The 26,248-nt window shown below is 43.0% G+C and overlaps 1 protein-coding gene across 1 annotated transcript in view; it reads right to left on the bottom strand.

Moving 5' to 3' along the window:
• CLPTM1 (CLPTM1 regulator of GABA type A receptor forward trafficking) overlaps positions 1–20,219 on the bottom strand; it is a 326,345-nt gene extending 306,126 nt beyond the window's left edge. Inside the window, exon 1 of the mRNA XM_069207717.1 lies at positions 20,077–20,219. Within this exon, the coding sequence (XP_069063818.1) occupies positions 20,077–20,160 (84 nt within the window). The 5' untranslated portion in view covers positions 20,161–20,219. The remainder of the gene's footprint in view (positions 1–20,076) is intronic.
• Between the last annotated feature and the right edge of the window lie 6,029 nt (positions 20,220–26,248).

Raw genomic sequence — 26,248 nt, 5'->3', positions numbered from 1 at the left:
CTTGCTTTGAAGACATCTGTCCCCATACTAACCTCTCTTTGGCCTCCCTTTATTCTGAAGCTAGAGCCTTTGCAGCCTCCCTCATCTAGCAACATGTGTCTTTTTTTCCTGAGTCTGTAACTTTAATAGCACACACAACTGACACAGTGAGTCACTTTGGCTAGAAGAGAGCCTTCAGTGAGATTCAGTCAATAGAGATGTGGGGCATTTTTTAAAGACTCACTTTGCAGGCACTCCACTGTTCAGCCCAGCTACAACTGAACTTGACTGGCCTATGGTGATGTTGTTGCTATGTCCCAGTCTTTTCAAAAGTGATAATGCCTCTGTTGTTATAATTTTGTAATCTTTCACTCTTCTGGGAAATTTGGGTAGGAATTTCAAAACTCTCAACAAAAATCAATATATGAGTGTTTTCTTCAATAGCATATTTGTAGCATATTTGGACTGGCCCAAGATATAACGAGCTCAAGGATAATAAAAGCTTGCGCTGTAACTGAGAAAAGAACGTTTCTGTATACTTTTCCATGCAGTACAGAACAGCAACACCAACAGATTGGGTAGGCATTAATGACAATGGAAGAGATCAATTATGGAGTCCAGGTTAGCAAAACGGATCCTGGTACTACGGTTAGTCTGTCAAGGACAAATATGGACAACTAATAAAATCAAACAGATGAATATATGGTGGTCTGACTCTACAATGTCAGACGAACAATTGAAAGGAAAATACAGCATTTCTAATAGACAACTATTCAAATACATTCAGGTAAGCCTCCCGGTAGGTAAACATATAGACAAAGGTGAAGCGCTGTTAGGTGAGTCTCTTGAAAATCAAGTTGTAACAGGGAGGATGTATAAGGTGGCTGTTTCAATGTCAAAGAATCCAGAAATGGAATCTCACAGAGTAGATTACCTTAAAGAGAATTTGGAAACTGATAATGGCCCAGGTGATGAGGATCACTGGATGGAGGCAATTAAATATTCCAGACAAGTCGCCCAAAGCCGGGATTTAGACGAGTGTACTTGAAAATCTTACACAGTGCCTACTTCAAGGGAGTGCACCGAAAAATAAATTGTCTCACCCTGTTCTGATGCCAGCTTCAGAGGGTGCAGGCAAGTAGTTGCATAATCTCATTAACTGGCCTATGCGTGGAAGAAAAGAGCTGGAATCCACAATGTAGTTCTACCTCATTTGTGCTGATGGGTGTACCCAGAAGAGGAACTGGTGTAGCTAGGTGAAGGGTGTGTATCACCTGCCTTAAACTGCAAACTTTTTGAGAGGGTGAAAAGGATGATCACTGAAGAGGGGTGTTGGGGAACGTCCAGAGAGGTTCGGATCTCTAGATATGAAAAGATACCTGTGACGTGCTGCTGGAAATGCCACTGAAAGATATTGGAGGAGCCCAGATCCTCGACTGCCAGAATTGCTGTACACCAAAGTAGACTGATGCTTAATGGCAGAGAAAGTTACTTACAGGAACAGGGGATTTTTATATATGAAAACATGTTGAAAAGTGATGAATGTATTGCATACAGTTATAACAGTTATTTAATACTGATGGGGCAAAAACAGTCAGAAAAAACAATTAATTTGAGGGAACAAAACTGCACAACCAATGTGATCATACTGTTCATTGGTGTGCTGACCTCATCAAGTCCTCATGACAAGTGAACTATTCTTACTGTTGTATTGTATGGAATGTCATACACATGTTCAAAATGACAATTATACAATACTTTTGGTTTATTAGAGTTTTTCAGCTTTTCTTCACTAGTTTAAATTTATAAATCATAAATTTGTTATCTTTTTTTCTGTGAAATATTAGTCATCATACTTGATTATTTTGCTTCAACTATTCAAACAATTTAAATACAGAACAATACAATTCATAAGCAGAAAGATAAAAACAGGTCACCCAATAAACTTAAAAACAGATTAGTAGTTCATAATTACATCAGTTAAAATTCACAATATTCTGTTCAACACATTTCAAGCGTTTACAGCCTTTCACCACAATAAATCTAATCTAATTTAATTACCACAGTATCTACAAATTAAGAAACACAAATAAAGCAAGTTTATTTTATAATTCTCCAAGAACACAATTTAGGCAGCAAAGGTATTTTGCTAATATCACGTTGTATCAAACATGAATATGGCTCAGATAACATGGTTATAAAGTTCTGTATGCCACTCTGTTACATGCTGCATTTTTAATTCCCACTTTCACAGCCATTACAGCGTGCTTTAGTACCAAGAGCACTTGTGTCCCTAGGCTGCAACACTTGCATGGTAGTCTTTAGATAATATGAAGTTATTTGAATTTATTTTATCTGTATCCTAGTTATTTTCTCTTTCCACAACATCTAAAAATCAATCCCATTGCATAAACCTTTTGGGAATAGGATATTTTATTTTATAAACGAACACGTTTTTGAAATCATAATCTTTCTCAATATCCTCTTCAGTTAGAATTCATAATCATCTAAATGATCTAGAAAGGTATTCTGAGGCACATTATCTTAAACTTCATTGAAAACTTGCCAAAAATCTAATTTTCTTTCTTCATTACAGTGTCACTTTTGATCTCTGTCCATCAGCAAATGACTTTTTGCACTGGCTTGCACAAAGATGTTATATAAGTGATACAGTAAGGTGGGCAGTGCATGAAATGAATAATTTATAGGTATATTTTAACTTTCTAAACAACTATGTAGAAGTTCAACCTTAACGATGTTGGCAAAATAGCGAGAAAGAGCACAGGTCTCTATGCTCCAGAGTCTCTACTGAATCAAACTTACAGGGACTAGTGCTGTGGTACAAAACTTTCACTTATTTACACCAACTCTGCTCCTGCGTACACATAGGACAAATGAAATGTTTTCTGATTCATTCTCTCTCATGAAAACTCTTCTCCCGAGTGAAAACTACAAGTACTTTCTTTGGAGGTTCCAACTCCAGTCTTCCAACCATAGGGTAGACCGATCCTGAGAAGCTAACATACTAATTGTATCGCCAACTGCTAAACAACTATGACTGAATTTGACCTAACACAAATACTGAAGAGTTAGCATACTAGAATGCAGACCATTTACCAGCTCACTGGAAGACCTATCATGCACCACCGCATCCAAAGTTTCATCTACACTCACTAACGACACTCCTCCGCACACAACCAAGTACCACGTGGCTTAATTAAATCCACATAATCAGATAATCTCCAATTATACTTTGCCCCACTTGGCCCCAAACCGTAGCCACCTGAAAATATACCTATCCCCTTCCCATACAATATTTTCCACCACCTACCTTCTTCTCTACAAGCGACTCCTACAACCTCAATTTTGTACAGACCAATGCAAAGAACATTGTTAAACACAAAGTCAGCTTTTTCTCAGAGAAATTATTTGCTGTCACAAAGAATTATCTGTAAAAACAAAAAAAAAAATCTCCCAATCTACGATGTGTGTGTGAGGGCAAAATTATCATCATTCAAAAAGCATAGACTAACTGAGACAAGTTGGGGGGTATAAATCGTTGTTGGAAAAAGTAGTCATTGCACATTGGAAAGAGGTGCTGTGCACACCAGCAGATACGTTTAAATATCACTGCATTTTCATCTCCATTGACTCAAACAGGTGGAAGAGCCACAAGGTACCGCCACTGCTGGACAAGAGTGCAAGCAGACTTACATGTAGGCTCCCTCTGTCAACTGCAGCCAGGGTAGCAAAGTTCAACATATCTCTCTACTAAGTTAAGATATATTCTCCAAACGTTTACCCTTACCAGCTTTCACAATCATTTTCCATAAAGCTCAGAAGACAGACAGTTTGGTCCCAGTTCTAGAGTCTCTGACTCTCATACAGGCTAGTTTTCTAGTGACACACACACACATTCTGTCATGCAGGAGGCAGGGGAAGAGCATATGGAGGAAAAGGAAATGTCTTTCCTCCCCTTTGATGAGCAATTTTGTGAGGTTATGGATGCCTCTATTCAGCAAGCTGTCACGCTAGCCATGGCCCCTGGTAGTAAAAATAAATAAATAAATTAAAAAAGAAGGGGAGGAGGGGATTAGCAGCTAGCTCAAACTCAACAAGCCAAGAATCAGTGGCAAGCCTCTAAGGGCCCAGCAGACCAAGGCATCAATCTGGATGCTTTCGGGTGCCTAAAAAGGGCCTTCCAGCAGGCGATGCTGCAGGAGACGCTGCAAGCGCCATTGGCGGAGTCATTAATTCCGCCTTCTCCCACTCCTTAGGCAGATGATGATGAGTCGCAGGGCCGTAGCATACGGCCACAGATAAGTCTTCAAGTCACAAGCACTCTTTAGCTGCCTCAGGCTCCGTAGTGGCGGATGTTAGACCAGGATGAGCCAGTTCATCGTAGATCTGCACTGTGATCCCCAAGGAGAGGGTGGCAACTTATGTGGTGGAGAGACTACGCACGCTGTTAGACAAGGAGGTTAGAGCCCGCATGTGGACAGAGCACCCACATCCTTTTTTGGAAGGCAAGGTGACTTGCACCCCGGAAATAGATGAACACATGATCACTTTCTTATCGAGATACATTAGGGACCCCAAGAAGGGCATAGATCGCTCATGGCGGTCTCGTCAGGACAAACTATTGGATCTGACGGGGCTAATCACCAAGACTTTGGAAATGGCTGAAGAAGCGCAGCAAGTGGGCAAGCTCATATTTCCTGAAGCCCTTTGTAATTAGGGCCAGAGAGCAGTCATTTTGTTGGGCAAAGCGAATTTCAACCTCACTGCACAGAGACTGTGTTCGCTCTTGGTTATGGTGGATACAAAGTTGGGGGATCTGGCTGTTACAGAGGCAGACCCTTCTGCACAGGGGGGTTTGTTTGGGGAGCCCTTAAGTAAAGAATTAGGAAAGTTCATGACCACGTTCAATTCTCTGGATAAGGCTCAGGCCTCCATCAAAACGATTTTTTCCTCAGATTTTTGCCAGTGCTGGGCGTGGAAAGGGCGCCCGCCTGGCCGGTTTAACTTCAGCGCCTCTCTTAAAGGCCAAGGCTCCCGCCAGGGGCATTATCAAGACGCCGCAAGATTCAGCAACTTTTATCCAGCCAGAAGATTCCATCCTTTCCGCAGTGGGAGAGGAGGTGGTAATGGATGCACCCCTGGTAAGGACTCTCTATTCTTCCCAAGTAAAGGTAGAGTGCTGATTGGCACCGTTTGCACAGAACTGGACGGATGTCATGTCCAATGTGTGGGTCCTGCAGATGATCCAGGGTTTTCGTCTGGAATTCCCCCTTCAATGTGTCGTCCCTGTCCTTTATTCTTTACAGAAAGTCAGACGGACCTAGTTATAAGGAGGTAGTGGAACCTTTGGAAAAAAAGGGGCAATCGTTCCTTCAGAGCTCAATCCATCTGGATTGGTCAGCAACATTTTTATTGTGAACAAAAGGGACGGGGTCAATCTGTGGAAATCAACCAATGGTTGCTTCATCGTCCTATCAAGATGGAGGGAATCCATCTTCTGAGGGACCTACTGCATCCGGGGGATTGGGAAGTCCAATTGGACCTGAAGGATGTGCATCTAACAGTTATCTTCCCTCCGCCTGGCTGGTTTTATCAGTTCCTCTGGAAACAACAGGTTTCTGAGTTTCGGACTTTGCCCTTCAGCCTGTTCACCGCCCCTTGGTCTTTTATCAAGGTGCTCAAACCAGTGGTGGCTTTCCTCTGGGCCAGAGGCATCTGTTTGATTGTGTACCGCATGTAGGAGGCTGGCCTAGCTTATAGTGGGTAACTTGTGGTACTTACACCCTGTGCCAGGTCCAGTTATCCCTTATTAGTAGAATAGAGGTGTTTCTAGCAGCTTAGGCTGATAGAAGGTAGCTATGGCAAAGCAGCTTAGGCTGAACTAGGAGACATGCAAAGCTCCTACTGTACCACTTACATCACATAGCACAGTATCATAAGAAAAACACAATACTCAGAGTTACTAAAAATAAAGGAACTTTATTTTAGTGACAATGGCCCTCATTCTGACCTTGGCGGGCGGCGGAGGCCGCCCGCCAAAGTCCCGCCGTCAGGTTACCGTTCCGCGGTCGAAAGACCGCGGCGGTAATTCTGACTTTCCCGCTGGGCTGGCGGGCGGTCGCCTTCAGACCGCCCGCCAGCCCAGCGGGAAAGAGGCTTCCACGATGAAGCCGGCTCGGAATCGAGCCGGCGGAGTGGAAGCTGTGCGACGGGTGCAGTTGCACCCGTCGCGTATTTCACTGTCTGCGCAGCAGACAGTGAAATACATTTAGGGGCCCTCTTACGGGGGCCCCTGCAATGCCCATGCCAGTGGCATGGGCACTGCAGGGGCCCCCAGGGGCCCCGCGACCCCCCCTACCGCCATCCGGATCCCGGCGGTCGGACCGCCGGGATCTGGATGGCGGTAGGGGGGGTCGGAATCCCCTCGGCGGCGCAGCAAGCTGCGCCGCCTTGGAGGATTCAATGGGGCGGCGGTACACTGGCGGGAGCCCGCCAGTGGTGCCGGTCCGACCGCGGCTTTACCGCCGCGGTCGGAATCCCCATTGGAGCACCGCCGGCCTGTCGGCCGTGCTCCCGCAGTCCTCCGCCCTGGCGGTCTTTGAATGACCGCCAATATGCCAAAAGTATCTCAGAGAATACCCTCACTTGGGAGGTAAGTAATATACACAAGTTATATGTACACAAACCCAAACCAGGTAAGTAAGAAAAGTAGTGCAAACAATGTAGAATCACAATAGGATGCAATAGGTAGGCATAGGTCTAGGGGCAACACAAACCATATACTCCAAAAGTGGAATGTGAATCACAAATGGACCCCAGACCTATGGGAGGTTGTAGAGGGTCGCTGGGACTGTAGGGAAACAGTAAGGGTGTCCAAGATACCCCACCCCAAGACAATAGAAAGTAGGAGTAAAGTTACCCTACTACCCCAGAAGGACACAATAGTCGTGATGGGGGGGATTCTGCAAGAACGCCAAGCACCAGCAAAACACTGAAGAACGATTCCTGGACGTGAGGACCTGCAAGGCAAGGGGACCAAGTCCAAGAGTCACAATAGTGTCCAGGGGGGGGCAAGAGCCCAGGAAACCCCGGATGAAGATGCAAAAGGGCTGCCTCTGGGTGGAAGAAGCCCAAGATTCTGCAACGAAAAGGGCTAGGAACTTCCCCTTTGAATGGAAGATGTCCCACAGCGTGCTGGATGTTGCAGAAGTGTTTCCACGCAGAAATACCGCAAACAAGCCTTGCGAGCTGCAAGGGTCGCGGTAGAGGTTTTTGGGTGCTGCTGGGGACCAGGAAGGACCAGGATGTCACCCCTTGGAGGAGTAGACAGAGGGGGCGCTCAGCAACTCACAGAGCCCCCGCAGAAGTACCGGAGCAGGCACTTAGAAGATCTGTGAAACCAGAATCACAAAAGGAGGGTCCCACGACGTCGGAGTCCAACTCAGAGGGTTTAGCACTGCAGGAGTGCTGGGGACCCAGGCTAGGCTGTGCACAAAGGAATCCTTGGAGAAGTGCACAGAAGCCGGAGCAGCTGCAAATCATGCAGTACACAGGTTTGCAGTCTGGCGTGGGGAGGCAAGGACTTACCTCCACCAAACTTGGAGTGAAGGATCACTGGACTGTGGGGGGTCACTTGGATCCAGCTCCTGTGTTCCAGGGAGCACGCTCGTCAGGATGAGAGGGGACCCAGAGGGCCGGTGATGTAGTCTTTTGGTGCCTGCGTTAGCAGGGGGAAGATTCCGTCGACCCACGGAGATTTCTTCTTGGCTTCCAGTGCAGGGTGTAGGCAGAAAGCCCTCAGAGCATGCACCACCAGGAAACAGTCGAGAAAGCCGACACCATGAGGCGCTACAATGTTGCTGGTAGTCGTCTTGCTACTTTATTGCAGTTGTCCTGGAGCAGTCAGCGGTCGATCCTTGGCAGAAGTCGAAGAGGGAAGTGCAGAGGAACTCTGGTGAGCTCTTGCATTCGTTATCTGAAGACTAGCCCAGAGGAGAGACTCTAAATAGCCAGAAAAGGAGGTTTGGCTACCAGGAAAGGAGCATTGGCTACCAAGAGAGGTAAGAGCCTATCAGAGGGGGTCTCTGACGTCACCTGCTGGCACTGGCCACTCAGAGCAGTCCAGTGTGCCCCCCAACACCTCTGAATCCAAGATGGCAGAGGTCTGGGGCACACTGGAGGAGCTCTGGGCACCTCCCCTGGGAGGTACTGGTCTGGGGAGTGGTCACTCCCCTTTCATTTGTCCAGCGCAGGGCTGGTGAATCCCTGAACCGGTGTACACTGGGTTATGCAGAGATGGGCACCATCTGTGCCCATCAAAGCATTTCCAGAGGCTGGGGGAGGCTACTCCTCCCCAGCCCTTCACACCTATTTCCAAAGGGAGCGGGTATAACACCCTCTCAGAGGAAATCCTTTGTTCTGCCTTCCTGGGCCGGGGCTGCCCAGACCCCAGGAGGGCAGAATCCTGTCTGAGGGGTTGGCAGCAGCTGCAGTGGAAACCCAGGAAAGGCAGTTTGGCAGCACCCGTTCTGTGCTAGAGACCCGGGGGATCATGGAATTGTCCCCCCAATGCCAGAATGGTATTGGGGTGACAATTCCATGATCTTAGACATGTTACATGGCCATTTTTGGAGTTACCATTGTGACGCTATACATAGGTAGCGACCTATGTATAGTGCACAAGTGTAATGGTGTCCCCGCACTCACAAAGTTCGGGGAATTTGCCCTGAACGATGTGGGGGCACCTTAGCTAGTGCCAGGGTGCCAACACACTAAGTAACTTGGCACCCAACCTTCACCAAGTGAGGGTTAGACATATAGGTGACTTATAAGTTACTTATGTGCAGTGAAAAATGGCTGTGAAATAACGTGGACGTTATTTCACTCAGGCTGCAGTGGCAGGCCTGTGTAAGAATGGTCTTAGCTCCCTATGGGTGGCTAAATAAATGCTGCAGCCCATAGGAATCTCCTGGAACCCCAATACCCTGGGTACCTAAATACCATATACAAGGGAACTATATTTGTGTACCAGTGTGCCAATGAGAATTGGTAAATTTAGTCACTAGCCTGCAGTGACAAATTTAGAAAGCAGAAAGAGCATAAACACTGAGGTTCTGGTTAGCAGAGCCTCAGTGATACAGTTAGGCACCACACAGGGAACACATACAGGGCACATACTATGAGCACTGGGGTCCTGCCTGGCAGGATCCCAGTGACACAAGGGCAAAAACAAACATACATACAGTGAAAATGGGGGTAACATGCCAGGCAAGATGGTACTTTCCTACACTACATCGACATTCTCCTGATTGATCAGTGTCCCTGTTCTCTCTACCCTCATCTCCAAATGGTGATGGATTTGCTTTAGCGTCTGGGATTTGTAATCAACAAAAGTAAGTCCTGGTTTGTTCCAGCACAATATATAATGGTTTTGTGATCAAATTGCCGCAATTCGACACTCAGTCTTCCGGGCAGGAAGATAGCGAACATTCGTCATGAGATCAGGAAGATGATGTCAAAGTCACATGTGTCTCGCAGACAGCTAGCTCGTCTGGTGGGACTATTTGCATTTTCCATCCAGGCAATTTCTCCAGGCATCCTGCATTATAGTGTGCTGCAAAGATTGAAGGCCCAACATCTTCAAGAAGGTGCATCATATTCGATGAAGGTTCCGCAATGGTCATTGAATCACATGGAGGCCTGGAGCGGGAGGTCCGGATCTGGTGATAGAGTATGATGCCTGCAAATTGGGCTGGGGCGCCAGCTACGGTGGTAAGTCCTCAGAAGGAAAATGGTCATATGAAGAGCAATCTCTTCACATCTACTGCCTAGAGCTCCTGGCAGGGTATTTTGCGATCCACTGTTGGACGCAGGACAAGGCGAGTTGCTCAGTGTCGCTAAAAATGGACAACATCTCAGCACTCCGGTAAATCAATCACCGGGCCGGGGGGGGGGGCGGGTGTATCCATATCAGCTTGTGAATGTGACGAAGAATTTTGGGGGCTACTTTCTATAACATCATTTCAGTGGTGGCGGAATACCTTCCGGGGAAATCCAACACTGCCGTTGATTGGCAACTGCATACAGAGGTGTTTCAAGCTCTCGTAGGTCTATGGGGGCAATTTTCAGTGGAATTCTTTGCTTTTCATCTCGACCGTCAACTGGACTGTTTTTTCAGCTGGAGGCTAGATACGTTGGCAGAAGCGATGGATGCCTTCCTCCAGGATTGAAGCAGAGAAGAAGGATATGCTTTTCCCCACATCTGCCATGTCGATACGAGTGGCTTCGCATGTCAGGCGGCAACAAATGAACATCGTGGCGATCACACTGATTTGGAGATGACAAGTCTGGTTTCTAGTGATGATGGAACTTTTTGGGGATTTTATAATCTGTCTGCCACACAGACAGGATATTCTGCGAGATCCATCAGGGAATCCTCATCACCTGGTTCTGGCGGGGAATCTTCCCTTCAAGATGTGTCGAATTTCAGGTCTCAAGCAGACTTTCGGAAGAAGCTCAAGACCTTTTGTCCAAAGATGGGCTCATGGCACCAATAAGAGATACAGGTCTGGCCTGGGCAGATGGGTTGCGTTGGTGTGTGCAGAGAGATGCTGATCCCGTGGCATCAGGAGTTGTTCTTATTGTGAATTTTTGGTCCTGGTTGGCAAACTTGTGTGCATATATAAAGACTGACTAACGTTTGGCAGGGTAGCGGGGTACCTTGCGAAAAGACTCATGGAAACAGAAAGCTGCCCCTCTGGAGTTAGGTGCCCCCGAGCAGGGGGTGCTGCCTGTTTTCACACCCAACACCTCTTCACTTGTGTATGCTTGAAAACTAATCAGGGATTGAGGTGCTCCAAGCAGTTGTCAAAATGAACTGCTTATCCACTAGACATATGCTACCAGGGTGTGGAGGTTTAATGGAAGGAGCCTTAGCGTCCTCCAGCCTGAACAGTTAGCAGGCATAGACCATTACCTGGCGGCTCGAGGTAGGTAGAATCTTTGCAGCAGCTACAAAATGTGGCACAATGAAATGGCAGAAAATGTTTTTCTATTTCTCTCTGTAAGTGTCCCAACTAGAAATAACATGGTATAATAGTAAAGGAAAGTGCTCACAGCTGAAGTAAAGAGAAATAATTTTGCATGGTGTTAGCTGATTGACACTAAACTGAAAAAAACTCAATTCTCCATGATGGTGCCATCTTGTTCTTCAGCACAGCTGGTATATGTGTACTCCAGGGGAAGCAATGAGGTGTGACCTGGGAAGAGGTTACAAGACCACGTGGAGGAGAGAGACGGTCTGCAGATGCACTTGTATAGAGTCCTCTTTCATAAATGTAAAAAAAAAAAAAAAAAAAATACATGCAGAGTGTGTGGTCAGTGGAAGGACACAGACCTGTAGCAAGTGACCAGAAGCTGGTCTTGGTCCAAGCTCCACACCAGGCAAGGTTGGCAAAGCAAGTGCAGATGATGTGCTGGCCAATCAGAAACATGTAAATTAGAGCAACGTTGGAATCAACAAATGGCAAGTTCAGGTAAGTAAGGGGCAGATTTTAAGTCACTTTTATTTTTTGTATTTTTTTTTTTTAACACATGAGATTTCACAAGCACAGCGCAAGCAATGTGAATGTGTAACCTAAAAAGCATTAGTGAATAATTTCCCACTTCCCCTACAGGCCAGCCCTTAGGTGGCCTAAACAAGAAATGGAAAGGAACTTGGAGCAGCTGGATGAAGCTCAGTGGGTGGAAACCAAAATGGTACCCAGGATGCTGTTTATTTTAACCCGTTTGAGTTTAGTGAGATTCAGATATCTACACAGAGTATATTTTACATCAGAGCGATTGGGTAAGATGCAGGATGGGCAGGAAACTGACTGCCCCAGATGTGTGATGGGGTTAGGCACACTTACGAGCGTCATTTGGGAATTGCCCGACTTTAAGCATCTACTGGACTTGAAATCATGGGATAGTGGATAAAGTGGTCCTAGGACCCCAAATTTGCACTTCTAGAACTCATGGATAACCGTGGCGGGTCTTTGGCCTTGAGAACATTGGTATGCCTATTGCTAAGTGGGATATTGCCCGCCATTGAGTGATCAAGAACCCACCTCCCCCAGTTTGAGAGTGGGTGAAGGGAATATATAATTGTGCTCAAGCTAAAGTGGTGTATGTGAGCAGGTGCTGTCCACATAATCAGAAGAAATAATGGAGGCCCAGTGTGGACTGTTACAAAGAACAGTGTGTCTGATTTATGGGAGTCCAGAGTTTTACAGGGTATAAGAGGTATGGGGGGAATGTCCTTGGAAGATTGTATCACTTAATGTTGGACTGACATTGTAATTTAATTGTTGTACAGTGTACATAGGTGTCTGCACATTTTCTGTGTTTTGTTCAACTATATAATCAACCAAAATAAAAAAATTAAAAAAAAGAAGGACTGATTTTGAGAAAAGCCCAGACTACAGGAAAACACACTAATCTTTTCTTCTATAACACCAGTGTTCTACTTTAAAGATCCTATTTTGTACTTTCGTCTAAAAAGCTGCTTGCGGCGCACTGCCCCGCATGTGCTTAAAATGATTAATACCTCACTTACAGAAGGCATTCTCATTTTTCAAAATCAAACAGATTACTCTTCTAAAAGTTTTCCCAGCAACATTCGAAACTTCAGACTAATACCAGATTCTTCCGATCGGATACAAAATTATAGAGAAAACCTTGACCTTAATAGCTTTCAATCTTGATCCCATTCCAGTTATGGCACTTAAAGCACCACAAATAAATCCTAGAGAAAAGAGATGCATGTCTTTTTGTTCTGGTGTATCTCTACCCAGCATCAGATACCCTACATCACCAGCCCCTAAAGGGCATCCTGTCTCTATGAATGTGAACCAATGTTGAAGGGATAAGGAAAATGTTTATGATGAGGTCTAATATTTGGAAAAATTTTAAAAAATATATATATATATATCTTCAAGTGCTTCTCTCTTTCCAGACCACATCAAAAATATCAAGATATGTATAACCTTATTAATTCGATCAAAATGTCCAATCTTTATTCTCCAATGAGTATTAAGCTAAACATCTCAGAACAAATATGTTTGCACACGCTAGTGTGTCACATGAGTCTAAGCTCGATATTTGTGGATTACATTTATGATGTGCATTGAAACAGTTATAAGACAACACTGAGTGTACCAAATGCATCAAAAATTACTTCCTGCACAGGCTTAATTTCTTCTTTCAAAGGCAAATATTCAATATCCAATCTTTTGTTGCCTGGAAGTGGCATGTAGACGAAGCTGCGGTTGAGTGTACACACTATGGAGTGCACTGGGTATGATTAGGTAGACACTGCAGGAACAGCATGTGGGGTTAAATGATGCGAAGGGAGAAAGTGGATGGGAATGTCATGCTTCCTTCGTACTCTACCTTGCCATCATTGAATGCATTTAAAAACACACCCAATATAGGGACACTAACAATCCAAGATAAGTTTAAATGTCAGAACAGAAACGTATAAGAGAAGTAACAAGGGACCTAAGTTACTGCAGGAGCCATCGCCTCTAAGACACCTTGGCAGATAGGGGTGGCTGGCATGAAGATTTAGACTGTACACAGCTTCATTTAATCAGCAGGAAAATGCTGATAAACTGCCACGAAGCTGGCAAAATGCACACACATTTAATAAAAGAAAAGGAGGGCACTGGTGCATGCAAGAAAATGGAAAACTACACACTGTGGATTCTGGCACGGCTTGGTGTCTTTTTCAGGTCATCAACCTCTCAGTAGACTTTGCTCACTAAGGTTCGGTCTCATTTAATGAATAACACAAGATGTCCTCACAAGTCCAAGGAAAGAAATGGAACACATCCTGGCAACGGGAAGACTGTATAGCCACAAGCACCACCTACTGATCAGTCAGATGAGCCAGGTGTGCGGGGAATCACACATGCTAGATAAGATAGCCTTGCCTGGCTCAGAACTAGAAAATGTTTTACTCGGGAGAGGAACATCTGGTTCTGCTCTGCTTACTTTTGTAGCAGGAAACGACTACTCCTGCAAAGGGTTAAAACAACAACATAACTGAGTGACTAAGACTGGGCGGCAACACTGCTTGAGAGCGAGAAAGGCTCAAATGGCTCCCAAGCTAAAGGGTACAAGAGCCAAACTAATGTTGTAGGAGTGGCTATAATATTAAATGCAATTTACAAACCTGCACAAAATAAATCAAATGCATTACATGAACACATCAGAACAGTCAAAACTGCTATGTAGTCGCTTATGTGCATTTGTTAGTAGTATACTCACTTGAAATTTGAAGACTAAAATTAAAATTCTAACATATACACACTCATCACAATGCAGCTCCCAGTACTCTGTAATCACTTGAATACAATTGATGGAAAACTGCTCACATGAAATTTGAAGACTAACTCAGTAGATTGCCCTATTCTCAGCCTACAAACACTTTCTACAAATTAAACAACACGAGCCTGAAAGGACTCATGTCATGTTTAACTTAGAGGTCTGCACGCATGCTTCTGGTTCATATTCCTACTTAGCTGTACACACTCGACATAGGAGTTCATGCTTTTTACTGGATTAACTGACTATGATGTAAAAATAATTATTTTGGGGTCCTAAAGTCAACAACTTCAGAAGACAGTCTTGCAATACACACAACGCTGAGAAGTTGTCGGTGGGACTTTCAACGCTGCATAAACGAGGCACATGTTCAACAAAAAAACAAAAAAAACAACAAAAAAAACACCTCAGTCACGAGTTATAACGGTTCCCATACAATTTCCATTGTAGAGGAAAGGTTGTTTCATATTTGTTTAATTTAACTACATTTACATACCGTTTACTCACCGAGCAGCAATATTGTTTTACCAGAAATTTTGTACACAGTAACCTGAAGGTACATGGCCCATCATAGTTTGGATGGGTAAGTTTACAGATATGGATGAAACAGAGAACTGTTAGACAAACATGACCATGCATACACTGAATATATTTCATATTTTACGTTATAAAAGTTTGGTTTGAGAGAGGGTTTTGCTATAAATGAAAGTATGCTTCTGGGCAAACCATGGAATTGTGGAATGGTGGAAGTGTTGTCAACTTTGGAATTGATGCTGCAAAAGTAGAGTTTTTATAGTGCTCTTGAATGACAGGAAGAGTAACAAGGTGATGGCATGCTGGTCCCGGGAGAGTAAATGCCAGGGAAAGAAGCTAAATATATAGAACTAATTGGAGACTACACAAAGTATTAGGAGTATAGTAATGAAATCTTAACTGGCAGCTGCCAAATTGAGCAGGAATATATCAGGTGAGGATCTGTATGCAAGATACTAGAGCATTTTCAGGTCAGCACTTTTATTAGAATCATTTGATGGGGTGTCAGCTATACATACCTAGTGTATAGGCAAGGCCCACAACAAGTATAGTGAATTTAAAGAATGTTCTTGAGTAAAAGCTTAAGACTTCGTTCAATTTGGACAACAAGTACTGTGAAGTACAAGACTGGAGGCCGTTACAGTAATATTACTATGTAATACTTATGCTTACGTTGTGGTGAAAAAGGGGAGGGAAGCAAACGTTTTGGAATGTCCAGCAAAAGAAACCTGGCCAAAGAATTAGGGTAAATGTTAAGTCATGTGTTGGATAAAAAATGAGTAGAGATGTTAGAAACTAAATGAGGTACCTAAGCTGTCAATGAAGGGAAATTAGTACAGTATCTAGGACTGGTCATTGTGGGGGTCATTAAAAAGGGAGGCTGGTGGGGCCTGTGTAATGCTTGGGGAGGCATCTAAGCAAAGATAAAAACAAATCGAGGGGAGTTTGTGATACCAAGGATATTGAATGTTGTTTCAAAGATTAGGTAATCAAAGTTTTTGACGACAGCAGAGGGGCATAGAGAGGATGAAAAAAGATGATGGTTGTAAAAGGCAGAAGTGATGACATTCGACAAGTGTCTGGACCAGTCAATTAAGTGCTGCATTCAGAAATCAGATTGTACATTTTAAATAGATAGAGAGATGAAGAGATGGCAAGAGAAAAATAAATAAAACATATCCCAGTATTCTAGATAAGGTGGGTTGAAAGTTGTGAATTTAATTGAAGGGAAGGGGGGTCACCTGGTTTCTTTCTAGTAGAGGTTGGATTTTTGTACGTTTAATACACTTTGGTTAGTTATCCTTGAAGAAAATAGCTTTAAGTACCTGGCCAAGTAGGAAGAACTATGGAGATAAATGTCCAAAACTTGATAATTTGTGGTATAAAAATAAGGAGACAATGAACAGGAAAGGTTGACAGATTTAAGTAGACAAATATGTGCAATTCGAAAATAAGCTGAGGAGAAATTAAGGTTGATGAGTGCTGTGCACTGCCGAGTGACCGCTTCAGAATACTATGATAGATCTGTATTAGACACTTTCATACTACATAAATTGGGAATTAACAGGCAAGATAACTGAGTAGTTCAGGCATACAGTCAAATTAAAAGATTTACAAATAGAGCTAGGAATTTTCAGTAGCTTGCCTGACTGACACTGCTCTGCTCCAGCTTTAAGCCAGCCTAAGCTTAGATTATTTTATTTTAAATATAAATAAATGTTACTTTTACAGGGGATAGGGACACCATCCAGTGTTCCTTCACCTGGGTAGATGCGTGTGTGTGTGTATGTGTATATATGAATAATATGTATTTTTTTTTACACTCATTTATTATGAGGATATGTTAGTTCAATAATATACGCTTAACACTAACAGCAACAAAGTGCTTAACTTTCTTTGCCAGTTAAGACTTTAAAAATGCTATTTTATAATGTGTCTAACAAACCCTCCCCAACTCCTGCTTGCTCCAAAGCAGAAATTAAAATAGACACCCTCTAATTTATTTATATATAAATAGATATTCACTGAAAAAACAAAGGGTACAGGGACATTATAAGCAGGTTCTGAATTTACTCGCCCAAAACCATAACAATTCAGTAGTTAATGTTCTAGCTAACTCAAGTAACTACAACTCGTCCCCCTAAGGCAACTATAGCTCGCACCCCCGCCATGCACAGCTTTCTCATCAATATTATTGCAAATGTTGCAGTGACAATATCAATCGATCACAGAAGATGTCATCAAAGAGGTAACATATGGAGTAATTGGCTGTGCATGGTGAGGGCACGAGTTATAGTTACCTTAGGGAGTGAGGTATAGTTACTTGAGTTAACCATACCAATAACTGCTGAATTTCTTTGGTTGTGTGCGAGTTAATTCAGAACCCAACTATAATGTCCATGTAACCTTTGTTTTTTTTCAGTAAATTTCTATGGTTAACACGCATGTTAATATGACCAGGGCCGTGGACGACCGGCAGCCAGCACTCCTGCATGTTGTTTTTTTCCCCATTTTTGTCTGGATCCGCTGATCCTCTGCAAATTTGAACAGGGAGCCACACTGAGCCCCACAGTGGATTCACACGCAGATCCACGGATCAGACGAATAAACAAAAAGTTGAGCAATTGTATGTGTCCTTTGAGGTTGGGTTACCTGTATCCTGGCCCCTTATATGTTTTTACACTCTTTTTCCCCCCTAACCCTAGCCGATGCAACAAAACGAAATGGCAGCCTAAACTTTGCAGTCAGGTTGAGGATCTTTCGGTCCCTATACATCTATAATTCTTAACCTTAAATAACTCTGAATCTACTGAATGGATTTACACGAAATCACAAAAACAAAAAGCACAGTCTGCGTACCAAGATCTAGATTCCTGCTAAATCTGGTGTAATTCCGTTCAGCCTGTGTGCCAAAAGACCCTATGGAAATTAACAAGGGAAACCCACTTTTGACCCATCCCCCCCAAAGTCTCAGCCCCCACTTGACGGACCACCCCGAAACTTCCCATGCACAAAAAAGACACTTTTTTGGGAACATTTCGTCAAGATGTGTCAAACGGTGCCAAAGATATAGGCAAGTCAAAAAATGCCTTTTCTAAGAAAACTAGGTCCTAACTATAACTGCATACTTGGGACCGCCAGAAGGTAACATACACACACATACAGATACATGTATAGCTATAAATATACACTTCCGTATGTATAGTTAACTCCATTACTTACTGCCGCTAAAGGGCATTTGTGCTCAAGACGCTAGATGCTTGGATATAAGAACAAAGAAAAAATATTAATGAAGAATGTGCCTCATATGTAAATAAGATGTTCTATGTATTACTAAACCGTGAGGGTCTAACCATACACTGCCAGAAATTAAAGTTGACAATTTAAAGACTATTGAAAATGTGCCCCGTCAAGAAGTTAAGAAAATGTAACGAGTTAAATGTAATATATTTCTAAACTGTTTTCAGTTTCTAGATTCATGTAAACTTTCAACAAGCACACTTTTAGCTTTTAATGTCACAATGTGTCGGGGGCATTATCTAGCAGCATTGATGTAAATGCTTAAATTGTCCACAGAAGAGTTTCATTCCTTTCTTCACTTCATCTTCAATGGTGCATGTTAACAAGATGCTCAGAGAGCACTCAAAAAAGGTTCAATTAATTAAGAACTGGAAAGCCCATAGGTCGGGCACTAGTCAAAGCATTTTCGTTTTGTCAGTGCTTGTTTTGATTTGTCATAATTTAGACAAAACTTTATTGGTTAAGAATCTTGTGTGTCATTATCAACTCCCCCCCCCCCCCCCCCCCCAACAAAAAAAAAAATTGTCGAAGCAGTCCGTGGAATTGAAGGAACGACTTTGTGTACAGAGGTGCTACTTTGAAACGGGCAGAATGCTGTCACTCACAATCAGGGATTTATTTAGAAGAGAACCCAGGTCAGCAGTAATTAAAAACTGACTTTCAAACATGTCCCCATGGGACCCTATATTCATGTCCTCAACTTTGCAGGCAAAAGTACTTTTTCATACAAGTGACTCTTGTATAGTGCATACTGTGAACTGAGTAGACTCTAGTCATCTAAGTGGGTTTAGGTTGTGGCTGGGTGTTTATAACAGGTCATGTTACGAACTCTGCAGTAGAAGCTGAATGCACCGCAAGCACCTCTAAGTGTATGTCAGTGGCTCATGAAGGTGTTCAGACTTCCTGCACAACCTATCCTTGGCCTCTCTGCACAGCTCACAGAGGAATAGCCATTTACCTGCCAACTGTGATTCTATGAGAATATACAGGTGATTGTGTGTGAATGAATGACGTAAAGGGCATGCAACGAAGCATGTGCAGAAGGGGAGCATGAAGAGGTGACAGAAGACGAAAAATTAGATGTGCAGAAGGAGGGTTTGAAAACAACGGGGGAAAAAAAGACGTAGGTCTATAGCAGTGAGTGCAGAAGAAAGTGGTGCGAAGGGCTGGCCGGAGTCATTGAGACACTCCGAAAACATTTACCCCTTTAACAGACCATTGTAATGCTTAATTCATAGCCTCACCTCTTCAGATTTGAAATATGGTAGATTATTCACAACAAAATCGGAGTTATTAATGCATCTGATACGAATGACAGCCCTAGTGATTTAGATCTGGCTCGTTTTAGGCATACGTCCGTTATTGTTACACATGTTCTAGCACACTTCGAACCCGGAGTAAAAAAGCTTGAAATCGGCACACCGCCCCAATGACCTATACGAAAGGCAATTTCTCTACTACAAACAACTTCCACTTTTCTGATCCTATCCCACACTCATTGGCTGCAGGAAGTTTCTCCTCGAACGCCACCGATTATGAACCTTCGCTTATTCGTGAAATCCGGCCTTCCATGGATGACCTCTCCTTACCTACAAGGTCTCTCCTTTCGTTTTAAGATTCGCACATTAGACTGAACAGTCCCTTCACCTAAAGCATCCACTGGGCTGAATTTCTCTCAACTCCATTGTGACATGACGACCCCAGACGAAAAGCCTTCACATATGTTTCTCCCGTCTATCCTCCTAGGTCTGCAGTGCTTCGCTCTCATATACTCTGGACAATGTGTTTGTAGCTGATCATCCCCCATCGTCGACTTTTTGCTTTCCTTACGGTTTTCTAGCACTGCTTTATTCTCATTATGCCATGATTTCTCACCTGGTTAGGAGGAGCGGGCATCACTTCAGTCCCTATAGCGTCGCTCTCCTGCGCCGCCATCTTCGTTGCTCTGTCACTACTCATTCGACAGTTCTCGCGATAATCCAGAGAATGCCGGTAGCACGTGACGCACAACTACTTCCGGACAACAGACGGAAAACATATGAACAAGGGTCAGTAGTTCAGTGCTAACGCTTAGAGGAGCTAGAATGAGTATTTTGTTTAATTAATGTATGGGCGGCGGCATGAGAACCGCCATCTTTTGGAGGGATACCCAATGAGTCCTAGAAGTGCCTGTAAGGTCCATTCAATAAGTTATTTATTGACTCCTGAATTGGTAATAGATTGCTCTTGTTTGTCAGCTATTTACGGGAGACTTCCAGCTCCTGTTCCAAGTATCATCCTAAAGAGGTATCTCCAATTCCATGACATCACAGTGTAGTGAGGTAAGATAGAAGAGAAGCCAAACAATACAATATATATCTTCCCCAAACAATACAAAAAACTATTTTGTAGCTGATTTAGTATATATTGCTGAGAAGATATAAATGCATAGTGATAAACTGAAACAAGCATTGGAAAAGCCAGTAGGTCTAGTCTATGAAAGCTACTTGCTTTCGCAGTGATTTGTAGTCGTGCTGTACAGCAGGAAGGCTGCTATTCAGCATGGCCGAAGCTAACTAAAAACTGCTATGATGGAGCCAGCGCTAATATGTGCTTGTATGTTTTTTGTTAAAAGAGCGCTTTAGCGCTCTTTGCTTCGTAACACTTTTTGAAATTATTTTTTAACTGTATGCAACTCTGCCAAGTGCCACGCATCGTGGGTTCAGATAACTCATTTCAATTCAAGTTCCCGCATTACCGCACTGAAAAGTAATGTCACGAAGTTATAAGTCTTCAATGCTTGTGGTATTGCCGCAGGCACTCTCATTGTGACAGTATTGCACCCAATACGAGCTGTCAACCCATGCTGAGTCTGTGTATTTAGGCAGTGACAGAACTTCATCCCAGGGTCAAAGAGAGGTTAGGCGTAAATAGATAATGCAAGTCATATGGTTACGGTGTTGTCAGCTCCTCATCATCGGTTCTTTTGATAGAGGTACTGCTGCAGGATATCGTGGGCATTTTCCCAACATCGGACTAAGACGGAGAGTCTGGCTGTTTTGCAAACTGATTCAGGTTTCGAAGCGGAGCTTCAGCTGGTGGTTGAGAGCCTTTCTGGACCCCGACCAGACCAGAGCTGTATTTTCTTCCTCTTCAGAGCTTCTATTTACACATTTCATTTACTTGGATGAGCCATAACAGACTCTAGGCTGAATTTAGTTTGTGGTTGTTTGCCTGATGGACGTCTTGTACCCAAGGCCTGACGTAATGAGCTGCTCCTGGGTGCAAATGTCGTACCATTCCCCCCTTTTTAGGTCGAGCATAGCAGCGAACAAGTGCTGCTTTTCCAACGTGTTGATATCTATGTGGACTTTTATCCATGTCTACCTAACGCCCATCACTTTCACTCGTTCGTGGGCTTGCCTTTCAAAAATCCTTTGATGACATTGGTAAATGCCTTACGTTTGTCCCGCCTTAGGGAGGTTTTGTTACAGCCTTGGGGACTGACCCTGTTAGATGGATAATTGCACATTTGCAGATAATTTTGAGTGCTAGCAAATTTCTTTTTCCTTTTGTGTCTCTCCTTCATGCTCACGCTCATGGCCGCCATGGCGCTTTGAATCGACTTGCTTATGTCAACTGTTTTACTTTTCATTTTCAATTTATGTGGCAATAAAAGTCCAGTTAGGAATTTACAACACTAATAGCTCTAACTTGTGCAAACGCGAGACCCATTGCATAGTAAATGCTTGTTATCTAATCTACAGGGCCATCTTTTGGCTATTACCTGCACAAACCTGAATGTTGCCATTTAAGTTAAAACACCTATAATAGCCATCATGCATTATGCAAGCCTCCTTGCATTGTTTTCATATTGTGTGATGTAGCGTTCTTTTATCTATGAAACACATGTTTACAAACAACAACATTTTTGTCTTCAGAGCTGTGATTCTAGCTATTTGCAAAGTGCCCCTGTCTATGCAGTGGCATAACAAAGGACCTGAGCCCCCGTGGTGCTGGGTGGCCCTGACCTCCTTGGACCCCCTTATATCAATACCTGGACTGAGAGCTCCTGAGTGAGTCCGGAGAGGGGCCCCTCCATGTTCTTTGCAGGGGAGGACTCCTCAAGTTTTATTAAGTCACTGTGTCTGTGGCACTTAACAGAGGGTTTCTTCTCTGATCGTACATCCTGCAGCTGGTGCAGAAAAATCAATATATGCTGTATAAGTGACATTTGTGGGAGGTGCCTGGTTTGTATAGCACCATAACTTGAAAACATTACTAGTATATTCAATGCAATGCTCTGTAACTCAGCCTAGCTAGATCCAATTTCTCTTTGCTTGCTACTTGCTACATTTTAAGCATGTTTTAAATGACACACAACTAAAGATATGTGGGATATACAGGACTGTGGTATGAGCAACTTATTACATGTGTACAAGAGTTGTGTGGTGCAAGGTGCTAAGCACATGGTGTTCACTGTATTAGTTAGTGGTTGAGCCGGGATTAAACTGCATTTTTCCGAGAAATATTCAGCAATGTATCCTTTGAGTTAGAAGTCAGAGTGATATTTCTAACTAGCTGGTGGTACAACATAATTATTTTGTTCTTTATTTGCCTAGCATTCTTGGAACATATTAAGTCCTTATTGTCTGTCTGGCTGTTAGGTGTAGTTGTAACTTTAAGCCTTACATTTGTAATCTTTCCCAGTCCAGGTTGAGGTTGCTCATGTATTAAATACAATGCCAAAGCAGTGTTATTATTTTTTATTGTTAAGGTAATACACTAAGTAACTCTAAAATGTTTATGTTTAATAGTGCTTACAACATTGATTCCCTGAATGTGCAGCTAAGTTACTCTGTAACTTGCTGTGTTTTAGATACATGTGCACTAGTGAAGAGACAGATGGCCTTCCTCCACCACCGGGAATAGGCCTAACTGTCTAAGAACTCCCAACTCCCACTAGTCATGCCAGTATACTTAAGGATCGTTGCTTAGCTTTTAAGCCTTCTATTTTGCACATGGGGCTTTTTTTCAGAAATTGATTGCATTACATATTTATAACTGCTGTGTTTTACCTTTGCAAATGTGTCACTGTAGTGCTTTCCTCTTATCTAGTTTCTAAGCACATACATAAAACACCAGAAATGCACTTCTGAGGTCAAAGAAGACTTTTATTGTTGTTAATTCTTCCCCAACCACAATATTTATGAATGACGAATTAGTAGCTTTCAAGCCCGCGTTAATCAAACAAAATATATCAGTTTGCAATATACACAGCAGGTTATATTTATAAGATATTGAATGCAAAGCAAAACAAATACTTCACCGTGTGGGAAACTATTTACAGCTTCATCTTTCTAAGGTCTGCAAGCTGATGACCCCTTGTCAGCCGCGAGAAAGAGATTCATCTACCCACACGGGATTGCTGGCAGCTGGCGCCAAGCTCCAGCACGAGGTCCGGCAGATCCGAATCTGACTCTCTGCAGCCTGTTACATTCGTTACAAAGGTGTGCCCCCTCCTCTCAGACCTGGGAAACTGAGCAAGCCTTTTGGAGACTGGCCAGGTCTCCAAGACTACTCCTGTTCCCAAGCTCAAGCGAAGAAAAACAACACCCATGTACTCTCTCTTATCATGTCTAGTCTACTGTGAGAAAAACATCTTGGTTCTCTTGTGCAAAAACACAGCTTGGAAAAATACAGCTTGGATTCTCAACTGCAATGTCTAACTCCACGTTAAAGGCAATAGGCAGCTAACCTAAGTATCAAATGCAATGTCATGTTAAAAGCAATAGGCAGCTAACCTAAATATCAAATGCAATGTCTAGTGTCATGTCAAAGCCAATAGGCAGCTGAGCTGAATACAAAATGCAATATATAATATCATGTCAAAGCCAATAGGCAGTTAAGCTGAATATAAAATACAATGTATAATATCATGTCAAAGCCAATAGGCAACTGAGCTGAATACAAAATGCAATGTATAATATCATGTCAAAGCCAATAGGCAGAATATCTAATAGCATGTCAAAGTCAATAGGCAGCTAAACTGAATACATCATGTCAAAGCCAATAGGAATGCAATGTCAAAGCCAATAGGCGGCTAGACTGGATACAGCATGTCAAAGCCAATAGGCAGAATACAGAAGGTAATGACTAATGCAATGTCAAAGCCCATAGGCGGCTAAACTGAATACAGAAAGTAATGGCTAATGCCATGTCAAAGCCAATAGGTGGCTAAACTGAACAAAACATACAATGTGCTACTGGTGAACATTGAGCAACTAATATGCGCAGTGGTGAAACACAAAGTCATTGGTCAAAACAAAATTTAACAAATGGCAGTACATTCCGCCCTTTGACCAATGAATTTTTGTTTCACATATCTCTTGTTTCAAACAACAAAAAAAAAAAAAACATCAGCACAAAAAACATTATCAGCAAGTCAGATTTGAATGATCAAAGCAATCCCTGTAAAGCAATAGAAGTGAATTAACACACAGATCTCATAACCTTTCACATCACATACATCTACATAGAAAAGACTGAGCAATTTGTACTCTGAATGAGTCTCTAATTCAACAGTGTTAGCAATTTGATGTGGCATGAGTTCTACTCATGTAAAGGTGCACGGTCCACCTGAAAGGTATGTTGGAAGATAAGCAAAAGTCAGAGTTCCATACGAGGAGGGAAAAAGAAAAAAAAAACAGCTTAGTTCCAGTGGAAGAATGCAATCAAACAAGTTGAACTTGAACTGAAGGCGCAGTTTGCGCAAAATGGATCCATGGTGCTGGGCACTTTACTCAGCCAGGTTCAGGTTGGGGATTTGGTCCCTTCCCCGACCCCACACGCACACACCGGAAGGGGGACCACACAGCACACTCAGGGACAGTGGCGAAACGTGGTAGGATCTGCAAAAGAAACAAGTATGACTTTTCTTGCAAATAACATTTTTCATTTAAACTGCACCCTTCCTCTTTCTTTCCCTGTTTTATAATCAGCAGGACGTTTTTGAGGCCCTTTGTTATATTTTCTGCAGGTTCTGGAGGATCACTTGGGGCTTCAGCCCACACATCAGCACTGAGGTTTTTATCTGCTGCGCCACAGCTTCCCTTTTCTTGCACTGTCAGAAGGGCTGGGGCAGACTCCTTCTTTAACAAACCTCCATTCACTGCACTTTTGCCAATTTGGGCCATTCTGTCTCCAATTTGTTTGAATGAATCAGATTCTTTTCTAGGTATCAGCATAATTTCGATTTTTCCTTGGTAATTTGCAGCAATCACTCTCCCTAAAACCTGATCAATTTGCCATTTCTGTCCTGGTAACTTTCCTCTCCCCAACTGCTCTGTGACTGCTTGCATGACAGATTGCTTTTGGGCGTACTGCACAGTTTTTATCAAATCTAGGGGAATGTGCATCTCTCTCATCTCTGCCCACCTGTAAGTGGCTTTTTCTCTCAGCTGTTCACATTTCTGGGGCACCCACTTAGCCATCCCCACTAAGGCAGAATTCTGGGTGAACACTTCTCTCTCTGAATTTTTCTCATTAACACCCTTGTTCTTGAGTTACATGTACATAAGTATTTCCTTCTTGCACTGCGCAGAAACCTAAAGTCTGCATTATTTCATTTGCCAAATCACAAGCGCGCAACTGCATATAATTTTTCACAGTGACCATATACAAAAGTGTTAGGATTTCTCTCAAATGAGGGCTATTCTTTTTCCAAAAATCAAACAAGCTAATGAAACTCGGGGTGTCTTGCTCTAAAATCCTTCGTTTTACTTGTGCATTTTGCAACGGTAACTCGTAAATCACATTCTGGTCTCTCTCGTCCGTGTTATCAGTTAAGGAATGCATTTTGGCTGCCAAAAACCCTGGCTCACACAAAAACTCAGTGCAGCTCGGAGCTGTCTTAACCCCCTCATTACTGGAATGGGAAAAGAAAGATTCTTCTACAACAGCAGTTTTATAACTTTCAGAATTATTTTGAATTATTGTATCCTGGCTAATTTGCTCACGTAAATTCCTATTTTCATGTTCCAACTTCCTACATTTCTCCTGCATTTCT

The sequence above is a fragment of the Pleurodeles waltl genome, chromosome 9 (assembly GCF_031143425.1).
Source record: "Pleurodeles waltl isolate 20211129_DDA chromosome 9, aPleWal1.hap1.20221129, whole genome shotgun sequence".
NCBI lineage: Eukaryota > Metazoa > Chordata > Amphibia > Caudata > Salamandridae > Pleurodeles > Pleurodeles waltl.
Note: the sequence above shows the minus strand (reverse complement) of the source record. Positions and strands in the feature narration are given on the sequence as shown.